General features: G+C 34.3%; 1 protein-coding gene across 3 annotated transcripts in view; it reads right to left on the minus strand.

The window, feature by feature from the left end:
* ADAMTS6 (ADAM metallopeptidase with thrombospondin type 1 motif 6) overlaps nt 1-19,129 on the minus strand; it is a 293,907-nt gene that overhangs the window by 255,208 nt on the left and 19,570 nt on the right. For all 3 annotated transcript variants that reach the window (XM_028123875.2, XM_028123874.2, XM_028123876.2), the window contains exons 5-7: nt 12,561-12,772; nt 11,972-12,055; nt 11,322-11,467 (exon numbers count right to left, since the gene is read on the minus strand). In XM_028123875.2, coding sequence (XP_027979676.1) covers nt 11,322-11,467; nt 11,972-12,055; nt 12,561-12,772 — 442 coding nt within the window. The remainder of the gene's footprint in view (nt 1-11,321; nt 11,468-11,971; nt 12,056-12,560; nt 12,773-19,129) is intronic.

A 19,129-nucleotide genomic window follows, 5' to 3' on the forward strand; every position in this document is an offset into this window, starting at 1 on the left:
GGGGAAAAAAAAAAAAGAAACTGATAGACCTGGATCTACCTTTGATTTTACTCATCTGTGATGTGGGAGAAAAAAGTACATTACAGGGGCACACGGGTGGCTCAGTCAGTTAAGTGTCTGCCTTCGGCTCAGGTCATGATCCTGGGGTCTGGGGATTCAGCCCTGCATTGGGCTATCAGCTCAGTGGGGAATTTGTTTCTCCCTCTCCCTCTGCCTCCCCATCTCCTGCTCTCTTCACTCACTCTCTCTGTTTCAAATAAATGAATAAAATCTTTTTTTAAAAAGTACATTACAATGAGCCACTAATTAAAGGTGGAAGCAAATGACAAGGCAAGTTCCTAATACATAAATGTACAACTTACCTTTCTAAATCCATTGTTATTTATTAGTAAAATTTTTAAAATACTAAAATGACATTAATTTGGGTCCGATAATAATTACTAACTTACTGATAACCAACACTAGTCACTATAATGTATGAAGCATTATAAAGCTAAGCACTGTGTTAGGCAAATTGGAGTAAACTGGAACTCTCCCTACACTGCTTTAGAGTGTGTAAATTGGTAAAACCATATTGTAGAGCATTTAGCCAGTACTTAATAGAGTTGAAATTGCTCACTCCTTATGACCCAGCTATTCTACTACTATGCACTTACCCTAGGGAACTCAAAAGTAAATATAAATTAATTTAAAATATAAAATACAAAGAAAAACATATTTTATATTGGAGCGCTTGGGTGGTGCAGTTGGTTAAGCATCCGACTCTTGGTTTCATTATCTCAGGGTCATGAGATGGAGCCTTGGGTTAGGCTCCGTGCTCAGCATGGAGTCTGCCTACAGTTTCTCTCTCCCTTCTCCCTCTCCCTCTGCCCCTCCCCACCACACTTCCTCTCTCTAAAATAAATACATCTTTTAAAAATATGTTTAAAAATATATTTTATATTTTATTTATATATATTTTAATATTTTATATAACCATAACCTTTGGGTATATATGCTGATGCAGCAAAAGCACAAAAACATGGATGTGAAGGATCCATACAAACTCCAGTAGTTTGAAGATAGTAGTTATCTCAGGTGAAGAAAAGAGGGAATAGAAGTGGAGTGCAGAAAAGCCTCCAACTTTATGAGCAACCCTTATTTTTTCAAAGGATTCTAAGAAATATTGTAAAATGTTTACATCTGCTAAATCAACATGAGTATCCATTATATTATTTTCTGTATTTTCTTTCAGTTTGGGCATATTTTAATTTAGCCAATAATATTACACCAATATTAATGTCCAGTTTTGAAAACTGTATTATTAATATATAAGATGTTAACTAACAGTAGGAGAAGCAAGGCAAAGGTCATAAGAGAACTCTGTGCTTTTTTTGTAATTCTAAAATTAGTACAAAATAAAAAGAACAAAAATTTTTAAATAAAAAAATAAAGTATAAAAGAACAATAAAAACATATGTACTTGTAGGGGCACCTGGGTAGCTCAATCAGTAGAGTGTCCCACTCTTGATCTCAGAGCTGTGAGTTGGAGCTCCATGTTTACTTAAAAAAATAAAAAATCCTTAAAAAAATGTACGTACTTGTAGACATGAAATAGTGATGATAATCCTTATTACTATTACTTTGAGAAACCAATATTATTTAATATATTTTGAAGATTTTTTTAAAAGCCCAATTAAGGGATGAAAGGTCAACAATTTATGTCTTATTAAATTTGCTCCCTCCTCAGCAAATTGTGACATTATTTCAATGTGCATCTTATTTTATCTTAGCATGGAATCCCCAAGTTGGAAGAAATCTTGAGAGAAAAATGTCAGTGCTCCAACTTAAGGCAAGCTTTCATTCAATCATTTCAGAAAGACAGCTGTTTTCCCTTGTTTAAAAATCCTTCAAAATGGAAATAGCATTTCCTTTATTAACAATGTATTTCAAATCTGCCAGTCAAGAAAGTATTTGTTTACCTGTTTATTGTCTATTTCCATACATTAGAAAGTAAGCTCCATGAAAGCAGAGTATTTGTCTAGCTCACCCCAGATCCCAGCATCTAAGATAATGCCTTGCACATACTAGAAATCCAGTAACTTTTTAAGAAAGAAAGACAATATATGATTATTACATATAAGATCTTATTTTTCTTGTTGCTTAATATATTTCATTATGCCTTTATCCCTTGTTTGTATGTTAAGTAAGCACACGTGAAGGTTTTAATTGTCCAATTTTTACTAACAGCATATCTTAAATAATTCATTTATTCTCTTGCTCTTACAGTTAGAATAAAACATGTGCTTGCTTTAATGCTAAACTCAAAGATACACCTGTTATTAAAGTAAGGCTTCTTGCAAATGTAGTTAAAGTTAGCAGAAAACATTCCACTTAATATAATACTCTTGTTAATTAGCTGCAAATCACCTGCTGGTTGACATTTGCCATATAAAATACAGCCTTTGAGTCTCATATTTTTACTTATGTACTGGTTTACGTGAACTCTTTCAATTCCTACTGAGATTACCTGATGTACAAAAAATTCTTATATTTAAATAATATTAATGTTAAGAATTAAAGCCTCCCCCCAAAATCACCTAGGGAATGTAAAGTTAAGAAAAATATTCATTACTTCATGGGGCGCCTGGGTGGCTCAGTCATTAGGCGTCTGCCTTCGGCTTGGGTCATGATCTCAGGGTCCTGGGATCAAGCCCCACATCCAGCTCCCCGCCCGGCAGGAAGCCTGCTTCTCCCTCTCCCACTCCCCCTGCTTGTGTTCCTGCTCTCACTATCTCTCTCTGTCCAATAAATAAGTAAAATCTTCAAAAAAAAAAGAAAAATATTCATTACTCCTTGATTCTAACTCAAACATTTCTGAAAATAAGTCAAACCAACCAAGAAAACATGATAGAAGTAAAAGAGGCAAGATACAAGAAATCACTAAACTTTTAATTAACAATATTTTAATTTTAATAGATTTGTACAGAATTAACATAAACTGAAACAATTTTGAGTTTGTGTGTTTGTTGTTCTTGTTTTAACAGGTTAGACCTTATTAAAGTTCATACAGTCACTTCATCAGTAATTCATAAAATTTACAAAAACATTTGTGGGAATATATCAATTAATTACTGGCAGGGTGACAAAATAGAAAGCAGAAAGTTGCAGTCTTACTGACTGGAGGAGAATACAGAGTGCTGCAGACGAATGGGAGTGTTGCTAAAAAAACAGGGTGAAATCCCCAAAAGTGGAAAGCCTCCTGCCTGAAACCATTTTAAAAATGAACAAAGTACATAAAATATCATTTTAAAATACACTAGACATCAGGAAATGAAGGACAGTGATCCCTGAGAAACAGCAATCAAATTAAGCTCTAGCATTATCCCAGCTTATCACCTTGAAAATTTCCAGGCCCTGCTACAGAGTAGGGAAAGCCAGGAGAGCCCAAAGCGCTCTTAGTGTTGAAGAGACAGAGCAGGAAATATGGGAGATCATGCTAGCTAGAATTTATAGGACCAGCTATAGAAGAAGTGAAAGTTACACAAAGAGCAAATTTTGGAAATTTCCAGAAGGAAACTCTTGACAATTCTAATCAGCGCATGGGTGTGAGGGGAGAACCCAAGGCCAGGGAAAGAATTACCCAAAAGGATTAGAGATGACATATCCCATCACTCATATAACGTGGGATAAAGGGACTATTCTCACCCAGCACAACTAGAAAACCCCAAGATTCACAAGGTTTTGTGTAACAGTGTTCAGAAGGGACTTACCTCAGTCCTGGGGAATAATTAGCCCTACACTGAGCATTTCTCCTGTCCGGCATAACAAATCTTAAAAGCAAGACACAAAAGAATCAAGATCCAAGGAACCTAATGCATTCTGAAAATTAGAATTTTTTTAAAATTTATTTATTTGTCGGAGAGAGAGAGAGAGAGAGAGAGAGAGGTAGCACAAGCAGGGGGACTGGCAGGCAGAGGGAGAAACAGGCTCCCCGCAGAGCAAGGAGCCCAATGCTGGGATCATGGACCCAGGGATCATGATCTGAGCTAAAGTCAGAGGCTTAACAGACTGAGACACCCAGATGTCCCCAGAAATTAGAATATTTATTACAAATAAATCCAGGACCCCAAAAGGTATAATAACACAACATCTGATATCCAATCAAAGATCACCAGGTATGCAAAGAAGCAGGAAAATACAACACATAATAAAGAGATTTATTAGTCAATTGAAACTGATTCAGAACTGACAGAGATACTAAAATTAGCAGACAAGATTTTTAAAATAGTTTTTATACTTTCCAAAGCTTTATATTTTCCCAAGTTGTTATAACTTGGGAGTTATTGTGATATTTAAAAGATTAAACATCTGCAAAGCACTTAAGAATTTGGCACATAATAAATAATTGCATAAATACATCCATAAAACCAATATAGATACTAAACTTACTATTCCTTAAAGTTAAGTGTTTATTAGAATAGACCCCTCTTTAAGTATTTAATGATACCTATTACAAATAAACATCAGTTTTAGTCAAGGTTTATAAATAAAGATAGTTCATTAAATTGCATGTATTTAGTCAACCTTAGGCAGTGAGAAAAAAGTATCTTCTTATTTCCATTTTTAAGTTTAAGAAGCAAACATAGGTAATGCCTGGGATGACCATAATCCTGATATACCTGATCCTAGTTTGGGCCTATTGTCTAGGCATACCTGCCAATGGTACCCTCTCTCACTCTTAACAGTGTCCCAGATTGCACAGGAAATTAAGGTTGCACAAGTCTGTCATAATCCTTGATTGAAATGGAAACTGAATCTAGATAAATACACTTGAGTAAGGAATCAACAAACCAGGGATGAAGTGAACGGAAACTGGAAAAGGAAGAATGGTATAGGTGATTTGGATAATTAAGAATGAAAGTACAAGAGTGATAAGGGAAAAATAAATGCTTCTAAATGCCCAAATACCAAAATCAATTCATCTGCAAACTGAATTCAAGATTCCGCTGCTGCCGATAAACTTGTATATTCTTTTTTTTTAAGATTTTACTTATTTATTTATTTGTTTGTTTACTTATTTTTTTGAGAGAGAGCAAGAGAGAGAGAGAGTAAGAAATAGCATGAGAAGGGAAAGGGTCAGAGGGGGAAGCAGGCTGCCCACTAAGCCGGGAGCCCGATGTGGGACTCGATCCCAGAACTCTGGGATCAAGATCCGAGCTGAAGGCAGTCACCTAACCAACTTAGCCACCCAGGTGCCCCAAACTTGTATACTCTTAAAAGCTTAGTGATAGTTCATAAAAAATTTATCTGGCATTTCCTTAAGGATAAAAAAGAAATCCACAAATGAATACCAAATAAATGGTAATGTACCACATTTAATTTCCTTTTCCTATCTGTTTTAATATATAATCATGAAGGTAATACATAATTCCGATACATCCTTTAAAAATTAAGAAAACTTGCTTAAACCCACACACAATAGGCCAAGTTTTAGCAAGAAACTATTTTTTATAGCTATTTTCAATCTCCCAACTGAAAACATTAGTTGACTTTGGAAATTCTAATCCCTTTAAAATCCAGCAGCAACAAAGCAAATAGTCATGATCCCTTAAGAGGATAAATATGTTCTTTTTAATTAAAGACTAAAATATGTGACTTGGTGTGCAATTTTTGCGTCTGTATTATGAGATGTATTTATATGTCCTATGCATTTCATTAATGAAAAACTGAAAAGGACTTATGATTATTAAAGAATAGTCTATTAGTAGAGGCATTCTTAAAAGCTCTGGATCTTGAATTTTCAAGATTGTGGTCAAGTAAGCCCTGATATGTGCCACAATGTAGATGAGCCTTGAAAACACTATGCAGAGTAAAAGCCAGTCACAAAAGACTACATATTTTATGATTCCATTCATACACAAAGTCCTGAATAGGCAAAGCTATAGAGACTAAAAGTAGATTAGCAGTTGCCTCAGTCTGGGGCTGGGATGGGAAGGATACGAGACTAGGGGATGACTTCTTATAGGAATGATGGAAATGTCCTAAAATTAATTATGGTATGGTTGCACAACCCTGCAAATATACTAAAAGCCACTGAGTTGTACATTTAAATGGGCAAACTGTATGGTCTATGAATTATATCTCAATAAATCTATAACCTAAAAGAATTTAGGTTATAATTCCTGTCTGAAATATATATTGTTATATACTAGTATCTTAAAGATAGAAAACATGATTCTAATATTTGATAGGAGAGAAATCCAGGAAATTAATGCATTAGTCTATTCATGTTAATTGCTCAACACTGATGCAAGAATACTCTATGTCACTAAATGCCTACTGATTTTCATACTATAAAAAGATTTCTTAAATGCTTTTGCCACAAAATAAATTTAGAAATTGTCTTGACTTGAGGCACCTGAGTGGCTCAGTTGGTTGGGTGTCTGCCTTCAGCTCGGGTCATGGCCCCAGGGTTTTGGGATTGAGCCCCGCATCGTCGAGCTCCCTGCTCAGCAGGGAGCCTGCTTCTCCCTCTCCCCTGCTGCTCCTGCTCTCTCTCACTATCTCTCTCTCTCAAATAAATAAGTAAAATCTTAAAGATATTTAAAAAAAAGAAAAAAGGAAATTGTCTTGACTTTAAATTTGGTGAATACTTCCTGACTTCATGTGGGAATATAAATAATTTTTAAATCTGTCAAATTGTAGATATGTATTTCTAAGTACCCATTAATTTACAGTTTCTCAATACAAAGTTTTGTAACATGCAGAACTTTTTTTTTTTAAGATTTTATTTATTTATTTGACAGAGAGAGAGGGAGAGAGCACAAGCAGGGGGAATAACAGGCAGAGGGAGAAGGAGAAGCAAACTCTCTGCTGAGTAGAGAGCCAGACATGGGGCTCGATGCCTTCCCCAAGAAAGCAAATGCTTAACCAAGTGAGCCACTCAGGTGCCCCCACATGTGTAACTTTTTAAGTGTATATATATAGTTCTATTTTATCTTCTTAAATTCTGTTTATTAGAGTTTCAAATACAAAATATTAATCAGTTCTTGACCTAGTTATATAGTGTCATATTACCAAATGTCTCCACATACCAGACATCGGTACTACCAACACTCATGTGGGTACTTGCAAGCTGGACCCCGCTTCAAGAGAAATCCCCTCCATCATGACATCCCCCATGAAAGAAAAAGAGATCAGGTGGTCCCCACTGCCTTTACTGCTGGTGCAGACAAATGCAGCCTTGACCATTGAGGAACTCTGAAATCTTCACTAAGGCTAATCTCAGCTGACAAAGGTGAATAGAGACTACATTGCTGGAACTTCTCCAGAGCTAGAAACACCATACTCGACCCAGCCAGCACTCTTATACCCACAGATGAAGATCTTTCTCTACCAAAACCATTCCATAAAATCTGGAAGTGGTGACTATTTCATCAAATGCACAGACATCAACACAAAGCTATAGAAAGATGAAAAGTCAAGAAAACATGACACCACCAAAGGAATATAATGATTTTCCAGTAACTGAGGGCAAAGAATGTAAATCTACAAATTGACAGACAAATAATTCAAAATAACTGTTCTTAAAAAGTTCGGCAAGTTACAAAAGAACCCAGATCCACAACTCAATGATATCAGGAAAAGAATATGTGAATAAAATAATAAATTCAAAACAGAGATCAAAATTATATAAAAGAACCATTAGAAATTCTGAAGCTGAAGAATAAAATGAATGAAATTAAAAAATGCAATAGAGAACAACAACAGACATATCAAGCAAAAAAAAGAAACCATGAACTTGGAAACATATCATTTGACACTACCCACTAAAAGAAAAAAACAAACAAACAAAAAACAATGAAGAAAGCCTACCTAAATTATGGAACATCACCAAATGAAGTAATATTAGCATCATGGGAGTCCAGGAAGAAGAGAGAAAGGGGCAAAAAGCTTATTTAAGGAAATAATGGCTGAGAACTTTCAATATCTGGGGAGATATATGAACATCCAGGCACACTAAGTCATCACATTGTACACTTAAAGTATATACAACTTTGTCAATTATACCTCAATGTTTAAAAAAAGATTTGATAAAGCTAGCTGGTATATAACAGATGTTCATTATATATACTTATATACACATATACAAACACTTATGTATACAAAAAAATGTATATAAAAATTAAAACATATGTGTGTATATAAATAGTTCTTAATACACTCTTTGGTGTTAATGCAGTATTTTTTATACCAGATAAAATAAAATTTAAAAAAATTTTTTTAATTAATTAACTTTTTTTTAGAGACAGAGTGTATGAGTGGAGCAGGGCAGAGGGAGAAGGAGAGAGACTCTTAAGCAGGCTCCTCATTCAGCGCAGAGCCCCACGCGGGGCTCAATCTCACGACCCTGAGATCATGACCTGAGTCAAAATCAAGTCGGATGCTCAACTGACTAAGCCACCCAGGCACCCCCAGAATTTTAAATTTTTTATATTGCTTATTTATTTCTGTCTAGCCACAGTGATTTCATAGCTTTGTAGAGCACAGTTTGCTTTAAATTTATATCAATATAAAAAAATAAAATATTATTTGCTAAGAGGAGATAATATGTTAGGTTTTTATACTTTCATTTTTTCTTTTTTTTTTTAAGATTTTATTTATTTATTTGAGAGAGAATGAGAGATAGAGAGCACGAGAGGGAAGAGGGTCAGAGGGAGAAGCAGACTCCCCGCCGAGCAGGGAGCCCGATGTGGGACTCGATCCCGGGACTCCAGTATCATGACCTAAGCCGAAGGCAGTCGCTTAACCAACTGAGCCACCCAGGCGCCCTATACTTTCATTTTTTCAAAAGCAACTATTATTACCTAAGTAACTACAGTTCCAAATGGTTTTCTGCTTAAAACATTTAAATCCCTGAGATAAAATTTGGCCTAGTGGACATAAACATATCCCTCAGTTTTTCTCTGGAATTCTCAGTAAACACATTATACATTCTCCCTAGTGAGCTGACATTTCAAGCATGAACTTACCTATAAATGGTGAAGTCATAACCCTGAATATGTTAATGAGTGAGTTACATGAAGCAATGAAAAACGTTAGTATATGAGCATCTATAAAAATTCTTTGAATTTTTACTAAAAGTAGCAGTATGATTTAAAGATATATTCAATTTCACAAATTAAAAGTATATAAGGAAGAATCAAGACGGTAAACCACCCAACAAAAACTCTAAATATTAGAGATGATATTCATCAGATTTAGATGTCACTCCATGGCCTTAATAATTCAAAGACAATTAGACTTTTAAATAAGTAGACGTTTAAATAAGCTCAAAGTTATTTTGAGACTACAACAATTCAAAAAGGCACTCTCTGCTGCCCCAAAGAGATACTTTTCTAACCTCCACTATATAACCAATTGAAAATGGTATGATATATGAACTCTTCAAAGTACGGTCCTATTAAATCCTGAGATAATTTCTAGTACTACTCTGACCATTAAAAGACAAGTTTTTATGTTCAAACCTCAGGCATCAAAAAGGCACTCAAGATAGCTTATAGAAACAAGGAAGAACTCTGCAGAGGATCAGAAAAATATCTGGGCCAATTCAGAGGAACAAGACAGCTGAATATTGTAGCCAGTGCAAAGAAAAGATGGCTAACTGCCCAGATATATTTCACGACTCGAATACTTATAAACGTGCACTGTTGGTATAGCTACTGTCATTTGATACAAAAGCTAAAAATTGAATGCACATACAATAACAAAAATATAAAGCACCAGGAGCCCAGTGGGCATTGCCTTTTTGGGGAGAGTTGGACTTTATAAATATAAACACAGAAGCCAATGTAAATTATCTGTGATCATTTTGTTAACCATATATAATAAACATTCTCCTGTAGTAATTTCATTGATACTAATCATATCCATATATATATTTTTATACAAAGGTTTCTATATTTGCACAATTCTTAGTATATTTTTAACTCCCCAGATATATTTGGGAATCATTCCAGACCACAAGACTCTGAGGAATTGCAGAATTTATCAGACTGACATGTCAACACATATGAATACAGAACCCATACAATGTTGTTTTTATTCAGCAAGTATGTCATAAACAAAATTTTCTAGCTTACAATGCCAGGTAGATGAAGTCAATTAAAGTAATTATAACTGAAAAAATAAATAAATAAACCGAGAAGCTTTAACTCTACAACTTAGTTAACAGGAACATTTTTTCAAAAAGCTAAATTCACATTATCTTCTAGGATCTCAAGATTCCGATGCCATGTAACTTTACATTCCCACCATATCGTTTAATGTAGAGTCAAAGGGCACACCATTGTTCAGTACTATCTTGCAAATTAAAAGAAATAATCAAGACAACAAAGGCTATTTCATTTCACCAAGATAGAATAATGCTTCCATTTTGCTTATTGGTTTTTTTTTTCATTTTTAAATACTGATAAGAGGTCAAAAGATAAGTTCATCTTAAAATGATTTAATCATGCTTCTAACCTGTCATAATTAAGGTATTAAAAAACTAAGACAGTAGTCTAAGATAGCACAGTCATGGAATACAGGATCACCAGGGTTTGAGACCGGCACTTTCACTTGCTTGAGCGATTTAAGTATTTAAAACTGGTTTCCTCATTTTTTAGATGGGAAAAATAATAATGGTATCTACTTCCCAGAATTCTTGTTGGAGAGTAAGGAATAAAAGGATCTGAACAACTTATGTAAAACTGGAAAGAAATATATGAATTAATTGCATTATCATCAAATAATAATTTTACCCTGAGAAGCAAGCTATTCAACATATAACCTAATAAATGTGCTTCTTTATATTTATACCTTAATTAAAACATTTTTAATTAAATAAACATTCATCTAAGTAAATTGTGTAACTATTGATGTCCTCCCTTTTAACAATTTGGAGGTAAGAATAATTGATGTATTTTATAACCAAGAGTGATGACTCAGTTTTGTTTTTAAAATATAATCCCATGCTTTTTAATCTTTGTTTTATTATGTATTTTGTTCACTTAACAAAACATACATGTGCTTCCAATTAAACCTTATGAATAGATATTAGTTGAAGGAAAGATCTTTATTACATTTCTGAGTCAACTCTAAATATGTCCTTTTTTCTTATTTGGTTCATTTGATGCAAACACAATAATAGTGTAATATATTCCTTCTCAGTGGTGATTAACAAATTACCATTTTGCTTTCAATATACTCATTACCTGAATGAGACTTTAGATAGAACCAAATATAGTTAAAATATTAAACACAACAATCAAAGATAAAATATTTGCAACAAACCATACCTAGTAATAAGAACAGCATTATCGTGGTGGGCAATCCCATTTTCTGGAATGGTGTTTCCATCACTTTGGTGAGAGAGAATGGATTTCTGCCATTTACAGAAGCTATCGAGGGACTTGTCTGCATGGTGGTTTATCTCCAAGTTTGGCTGCAATACAACATGCATACCAGAAATGTTCCAAACAAATTACTAAGGTCAGTTGTTAAAACTTTTGAAGAACTAAAGTGGGACTATAATTAGAAGCAGTGGTTTCTAGGAATAATCTCTTGCCAATTTTTATCTCTGTAATATCTGACCTAGAGTTAATTTAGTGTACTACTGAATATTCTTTCCAGTTCCAGCTTTAATGATCATGTGAATATATGGGATTCTCAGCAACCAAAACCACTATTATTAGATCTGCCAAACAAATGCTCATCTTTATACTGAAACATATAGCTAATATACATATATAGAGCCTTAACATGACATAGGAGGTATATTCTCATAAACTACTTAAAATTTGCTTAAAATATTAAATGCTTAGTGGTGAAGATCATATTCAACTAGAACTTCCTAAGAGGATCAATAATAAAATATTTTATTTTATACTACATAATTCTACAGTCTGTCTGTTAAGGGTTTTAGATTTCTAAACTAACTCATTCTTACCTGATCTTCTGTAAGAACAATTAAGCGGGCCACTATAATATTCACAACGTTTCCTAGGCTGGAATCACGGTAAAGTTTGGCAACCTGACCTCCAGAAAATAAGAAAAGACACAAAGTCAGACAAAAATCATAGGCTGATTGTTTAATATTTTTTTAAAGAATGGTAAAACAATTTTTCATAAATTAAACCACTTTGTATATAAAAAGATATTATTTTATCTCATATCACTTAGAATTCTACCCTCAAGATGCCTCCATAAAAGTTTTTATACAAATCTACCTCAAGAAATATTTGCTCCTAAAACTGAACTACAACATAGTAATTAAGAGGGTGAGCTGATGTTTCAAGTTAAAGAAAACCTCTTAAACAAGATTTAATACGACCCATTCAAAAAGTCATGTTACCTAAAATGAACAATAAGGTCACTTTTAAATTTATTTCCTATGGAACTGAAACATTAATATATTAATTCTTTCTCATTTTAGATGAGTAAATTCTTAAAATCATTAATTCACATTAAAAATCCATGACCTTAGTCAAAACCACAAATTATTAAGTTAAAATATTATAGAGAGGCATCAAACTTACAATATTCATCACACTCAAAATGTAATGTTCAATGTCTTTGCGGCCATGGTAGCCCACCATCATTTTGTCTGCCACTACCAATGTCTCCACAAACCGCTCAATGCTTACTGATCTCTTCTGTCTGTGGCGGATATGCGTGCCATTAATTGGTAGTGAAGAAGGAAAAGTAGATGTGTCATTCAGCCACCAAGGTTTGCCACTTCTTATGAGGTCTATAATAAAAATAATTAACTAGTTCAGATAGGTTCACCAATTAAGCTAACTTATTTTTAAATCTTTCATATAGACATGCTTCTCACAAATTCTCTAAAGTATTAAGATTTTTCAGTGAAGAGGGGATGAGGAAATGTGGTAGTAAGAAAATTAAACTCTTTAAAGTATTCAAAATAGTCATTTTACCTGAAACAAATTAAACATTAATAACATTCAGCTACTCATAACAAAAAATAAGCCTAATGAATTATTTAATAAAAATATTTTTAAATAATCATTTCATATTACTCCAATGACCAACTATGTCATAATATTTTTGTATATAGAATATGTACTTCATAAAGCTTTTTTAAAAACAACTAGAGCATTAACTTTCTAAGCACCCTAAGACAGTTCTGATGAAGAACATCAATATTGCAAAAATCTGTTACTTTTTTTTTTAAGTAAGCTCTATGCCCATCGTGGGGCTTGAACTCACCACCCCAAGATCAAGAGTCACATGCTATAACAACTGAGCCAGCCAGGTACCCCCAAAATCCTATTCCTAAAATGCCTCTGAGCATTTATTTTAAAGTAAGATCCTTTATTAAACTATCTTAATTAGAGCAATTCTGCTCTAGAAATTTCAATTCTAAAAGGCTGTGAATTAAGTTTTTCATTTAGTTTTGCAATATACAACTATTTATACTAACAGAGTACCCAAAGTATTACTCTTCTAAAACCTAGAGGTAAATGGTGCTACAATGAGAGTTGAAAGATTATGATTACAGCATGAATTCCTTTAAACCACATTTTACTCCGGATTGCAGTTTAATCCTTTGTTTTCTAACGGTCCTTCAGTACAGAGAAAACCTTTTAGTACTATGGCATTTGTAAACACTTGTCTCATTTATATTCATCTTTATTTAATAAACTTGAACAAGTATAATTCCTCTACATACCTTACTTTCATATCTGTAAGATCTTTCTAACATCTACTTATTAAAAAATTTAGTGAGGAAGAATCAGATTAATTTTTATAATATAATTGACAGAATCTGGCAGTATTCTCTATTATTTTTCTAATTTCTTTAGTGTTTACCTTTTAAAAATTACTTTGGTAAAAGTTATAAATTTTAAGAAATAAGAGATAGAAATGACTATGACAGATACCAGTAAAATATTTTTGAAGCTCATATAAATTGAGTATTTTTATTCCTAAAGGCCAAGAGAGGCAGAGACATATTACTTCTTATTTCAATAGTATAACTTCTAGACAGCCAGTAAGTATTCCCCTATTCCAGACAGACTCTTAAGGTGGCCCCCATGACCTCCCAATGTTTACACTTCATGTGATCTCTTCCTCTTTAGTGTGGGTGGGACCTGTATCTTGCTTCTAACCAAGAGAAGACAGCAAAGATAAAGGGATATACATGAATACATACATATGAGTACATAATTATGTTACATAATATTGTAGCATCTTTCTTACTAGAGTTTTTCCCTTGTTGGCTTTAAGGAAGTAAGCAACCAATTTGGTGAACTGTACATGGCAAGGAGCTACAGATGGCCTCTGGCAGAAACCAGCCCCAAACTAAAGCTTTCAGCCTTTTAATAGCAAAGAACTGAATGTTGCCAACAACTATGGGAATACGAAGGTAGATTCTTCGTCAGTCAAGACTCCAGATGAGAATCCAGTCCTGACTGAGGCTAAGTCAATTAGCTCATTCACGTACAACTGCTGTTCCACAGAAACTGAGATAATAAAAGTATATTGTTTAAGCCATTGAATTTATGGTAATATTGTTATGAAATGGTCAAAATCCTTTCTGCATTAACATAATTCTAATTTTTTTTTTTGCTCAGTCAAGTTCAGAAAACCACTCATGTATTCAAATCATGCCTAGTTTTCCCTTCCTCTGGATGGACAGCCTAACTGTCTAAATATAGAATTTGATTTCCATTATTTTGATCATTTTCACTCTTCTGATCCATTCAATTTCTCCTTATATTTATTTAAAGTATTTGTGAAAAGAAATAGACTTGACTGGGCAAAATAAACACAGCAATGGTGTTTCTCATTAGCACTCAATATAAAGTAGCTACTGTTATCATTTTCATAAATTTCAGACTTTTAGCTTTTTAAATTGTTGGTTTGCTTGGTTATCACTTCATCAGATAAATGTATATATAATGTCTTTGATGGACATTCATAAATGGAAAGAGTCTTACACGCAAAGAATTTGTAGTCTGAGATATATATATATATATATAAAATACACACACAATGAATAAATGTAATCAAGATATCTGGTTTCACTTTTAAAATTAAATTAATCCAGCATGATTGCATCATTACGAAACAATATCTACATTCTGTAATTGTCAATTGGCTGCTTAATGTTAAGCTTAATGATCTGTAACTAATACATTGTTTAGTCTAAAATAGAATACACAACTGACTTGTTTCAAAACAAAGATTAGTAGTTATTCAAATGATACTTACTACATATGCTCAATTTAATTTTGGATAGAGTTTAGAATGTCAAAGAAAACATTCTTCCATAAACACATACAATAAAGAACTTTCCCCCAAAACCAAATTCATAGATCTCTTTGTCATCTGAAATAAGATCTTAAATTTTTGATCAGTCTCAAAATATTTTTTTAAGGTTTTATTTATTTATCTGACAGAGAGAGACACAGTGAGAGAGGGAACACAAGCAGGGGGAGTGAGAGAGGGAAAGCAGGCTTCCCGCGGAGCTGGGAGCCCGATGCAGGGCTCTATTCCAGGACCCTGGGATCATGACCTGAGCTGAAGGCAGACGCTTAATGACTGAGCCACGCAGGCGCCCCAGTCTCAAAATATTTTTAATATATACAGTCATTCAAAATTATTGCATTGACCTGCTTTATTTTTCACTAGTAGCACTTATTACTTCTTGATAGATGGCCATGTATTTACTTGTTGGCTTGATTGCTTTTTTTTTTACTAACTCTCTTCATTAGAATATAAGCTTCATGGGAGCAGAGACTTTTCTTGTTTTATTTATTGCTGCATCCCAACACCTAGAAAAGCCTGATACATACATGCTAAATATTTATTTAATAAATACATAAGTAAACAATACAAGTATAGAGACATGATAATATCTACATCAATGGACAAGAGCATTCAGTTATCCCTGGATAGTGATAAAAGAGCAACTTTCATTTCCTTTTTTTTCTTTTTACCCATATTTTCTAAATTTTCTACAAAAAACAGGTATTTTTATTATTTATTTTGAAATTGATAACATAATCTAATTAGAATGGGAAATTTATATCTGAATATGAGATAAATATGCCCACTCTCAAAAGGGTTTTTCTATCTTATATTTTGATATAAAATTGAGTTCCCAATAACAGGTTAACTGGCAATTAACCCCTATAAATGTACATGTCACTTGAATTATGCTGTCAAAACAGTATCATAATTAAGATCAGTAGTTCTTTTTTTTTTAATTTTTTTATTGTTATGTTAATCACCATATATTACATAATTTGTTTTGGTGTAGTGTTCCATGATTCATTGTTTGCTCATAACACCCAGTGCTCCATGCAGAATGTGCCCTCCTCAATACCCATCACCAGGCTAACCCATCCCCCCACCCTCCTCCCCTCCAGAAACCTCAGTTTGTTTTTCAGAGTCCATCATCTCTCCTGGTTCGAAGATCAGTAGTTCTTAACCAGACATTTCCCAAAGTTATTAAACATAAAATACTTTTTTTTAGTGATATTCCTATAGAACTTAGGGAACTACTACTGATTTTCCACTCTTGGGAAGCCAGTGAAAAGTTTGAAAGTATATAATATAGGGCACCTGGGTGGCTCAGCTGGTTAAGCGTCTGCCTTAGGCTCAGGTCATGATCCCAGAGTCCTGGGATTGAGTCCCGCATCGGGCTCCCTGCTCAGTGGGAAGCCTGTTTCTCCCTCTCCCTCTGCCTCTCCCCCTGCTTGTACTCTCTCTGTCTCTCTCTCAAATGAACAAATAAAATCTTGAAAGAAAGAGAGAAAAAGAGAAAGGAAGGAAGGAAGAGAGGAAGGAAAGAAGTATAATACACCCAGATGTAGGAGACAGCCCACTAAAGACAAAAACAAAGCTGAAGACAGGAAGACCCCAGTTAGAAAGTCATTACAGTGGTGCAGGCAAGAGATAACAAGGGTCTGAACTAAATGGACTGGTGTTAAAGGTAACAGAAATGACTAGTGAATAGGTTAAAAGTGAGGAAATAGTCATAGTAATTCACTCAAGATTTTTCAGCCATTCAAGAATATCTCATTCACCTGCTTTATTTTTTGCAAATAGCACAGTAATCCAGGGGGAGAGACTGTAAAAGAAGAAAATCTTCCTCAACAAGGGCAGGATTTTATGTTGGCAATAAGAGTAGATTTGCTGAACTATTTGATTCATGCCTCAACCTTTGGAAAAGAAGGATCTGCCTCAGTAAGACCAGTGAATAATAAGATGGGGCACTTCAAAAGAGGATAATTTGAATATCTAAGGTTAAGAGTTATCTTTCAGAATACAGTGAAATTTTTAAATATTTTTGCAAAAAGTCATCTTTACGATCATGAAGTGAAGGATGTCATGTTATGGAAAAAATGATGGGAAAATTATATTGCAATAAACAACTAAATATTTGAATCCTAGTTTTTCAAGAATTTATATAAAGTTGTACTTATAGGGGCACCTGGGTGGCTCAGTCGTTAAGCATCTGCCTTCGGCTCAGGTCATGGCCCCAGGGTCCTGGGATCAAGCCCCGCATCGGGCTCCCTGCTCAGTCAGCGGGAAGCCTGCTTCTCCCTCTCCCACTCCCCCTGCTTGTGTTCCTTCTCTTGCTGTGTCTCTCTCTGTCAAATAAATAAATAAAATCTTAAAAAAAAAAGTTGTACTTATAGCCTAAATTTGGTAAATATAAGATAAACTATTTCCATAATGTTTAGTTTCATTACTCAATGCAAAGACCCATCAAAATATTTTTCATTGTTTCCTATGAAATTTTATTTCATGCCTTAAGCAGCTTCACTTGAAGTGGCCTTTTTCTAGTACCAATTACTCTTCATCAACAAGGACATCCCAGAGATTACTCAAGAAGAGAGTATGTAGAATGAAAATAGTCACTTGAAGAAAGAACTCCCAAGAACACTTAAACTTGAAGAAGAAAAGGAGCCCAAGAAGCATATGGATATAAACAAAACAGTGAAGCATTCACTAATTCATAAAATAACCCATTCTATTTTTTATAAATCTACCTGTTGAACTCATCCCATTTTTTTTCTAAAATTACTTGCTGGTGAACTTTTCTTTGTATTAAGCTGAAACCTGCTGAAATACTGAAATACCCTGCCCCTGGTTCAACCTACGAGAACTACACAGAACAAATCGAATCTTTAATTTTTTTAAAGATTTTATTTTTATTTATTATTATTAATTTTTTTTTAGAGAGAGAGGCGGGGAGAGGCAGAGGGAGAGGGAGAGAGAGAATCCTAAGCAGACTCCCCGCTAAGCACATGAGCCCAACTTAGGACTTGATATCATAACCCTGAGACCACGTCCTAAGCCAAAATCAAGAGTCGGGCACTTAACCGACTGAGCCACCCAGGCACGCCTTTAAAGATTTTTTTTAAATTTTTTTAAAGATTTTATTTATTTATTTGACAGAGAGAGACACAGCGAGAGAGGGAACACAAGCAGGGGGAGTGGGAGAGGGAGACAGAAGCAGGCTCCCTGCTGAGCAGGGAGCCCGATGGAGGGCTCGATCCCAGGACCCCAGGATCATGACCTGAGCCAAAGGCAGATGCTTAACGACTGAGCCACCCAGGCATCCCTAAAGATTTTATTTAAAAAAAAAAAACTCTACAGCAAATGTGGAGCTCAAACCCACAATCCCAAGATCAAGAGTTGCATGCTCCATCAACTAAGCCAGCCAGGTGCCCCTAATCTTTTTTTTTTTTAATATAATGGCTCTTTAAATACTAGAAACAGTCATCTCATTAATAATGATAGCTACAATTTGAGCAACTAATGTGTGTTCAAAAAAGTATTTAAAGAGGTTGGTTCATTTGTCCAAAGCTACACCAAAGCCCATATTCTTTCTACTACGCCAAGCTATATCCTCTATTCTGTAAGTTTTCTAATCTTTAGACTAAACAGCCTCCTAACCCCTCACCTCTAGTCTTGTTCTTCTCTCAGTCAGTCTCCACAGGACTGCCAGGGTAATACTTCTAACACCCAAATCTGATCATGTAATTCCTGCTTAAAACCCTTCAATGGGTTTCCAGCACACTTAGGATAAACAAACTCTTTAATATGGTTTACAAGCCCTTTGTGTCTT

This window comes from Eumetopias jubatus, unplaced genomic scaffold, assembly GCF_037043125.1.
Source record: "Eumetopias jubatus isolate StellerSeaLion01/CBP00866 unplaced genomic scaffold, mEumJub1_p1.0 scaffold_5, whole genome shotgun sequence".
Lineage (NCBI taxonomy): Eukaryota > Metazoa > Chordata > Mammalia > Carnivora > Otariidae > Eumetopias > Eumetopias jubatus.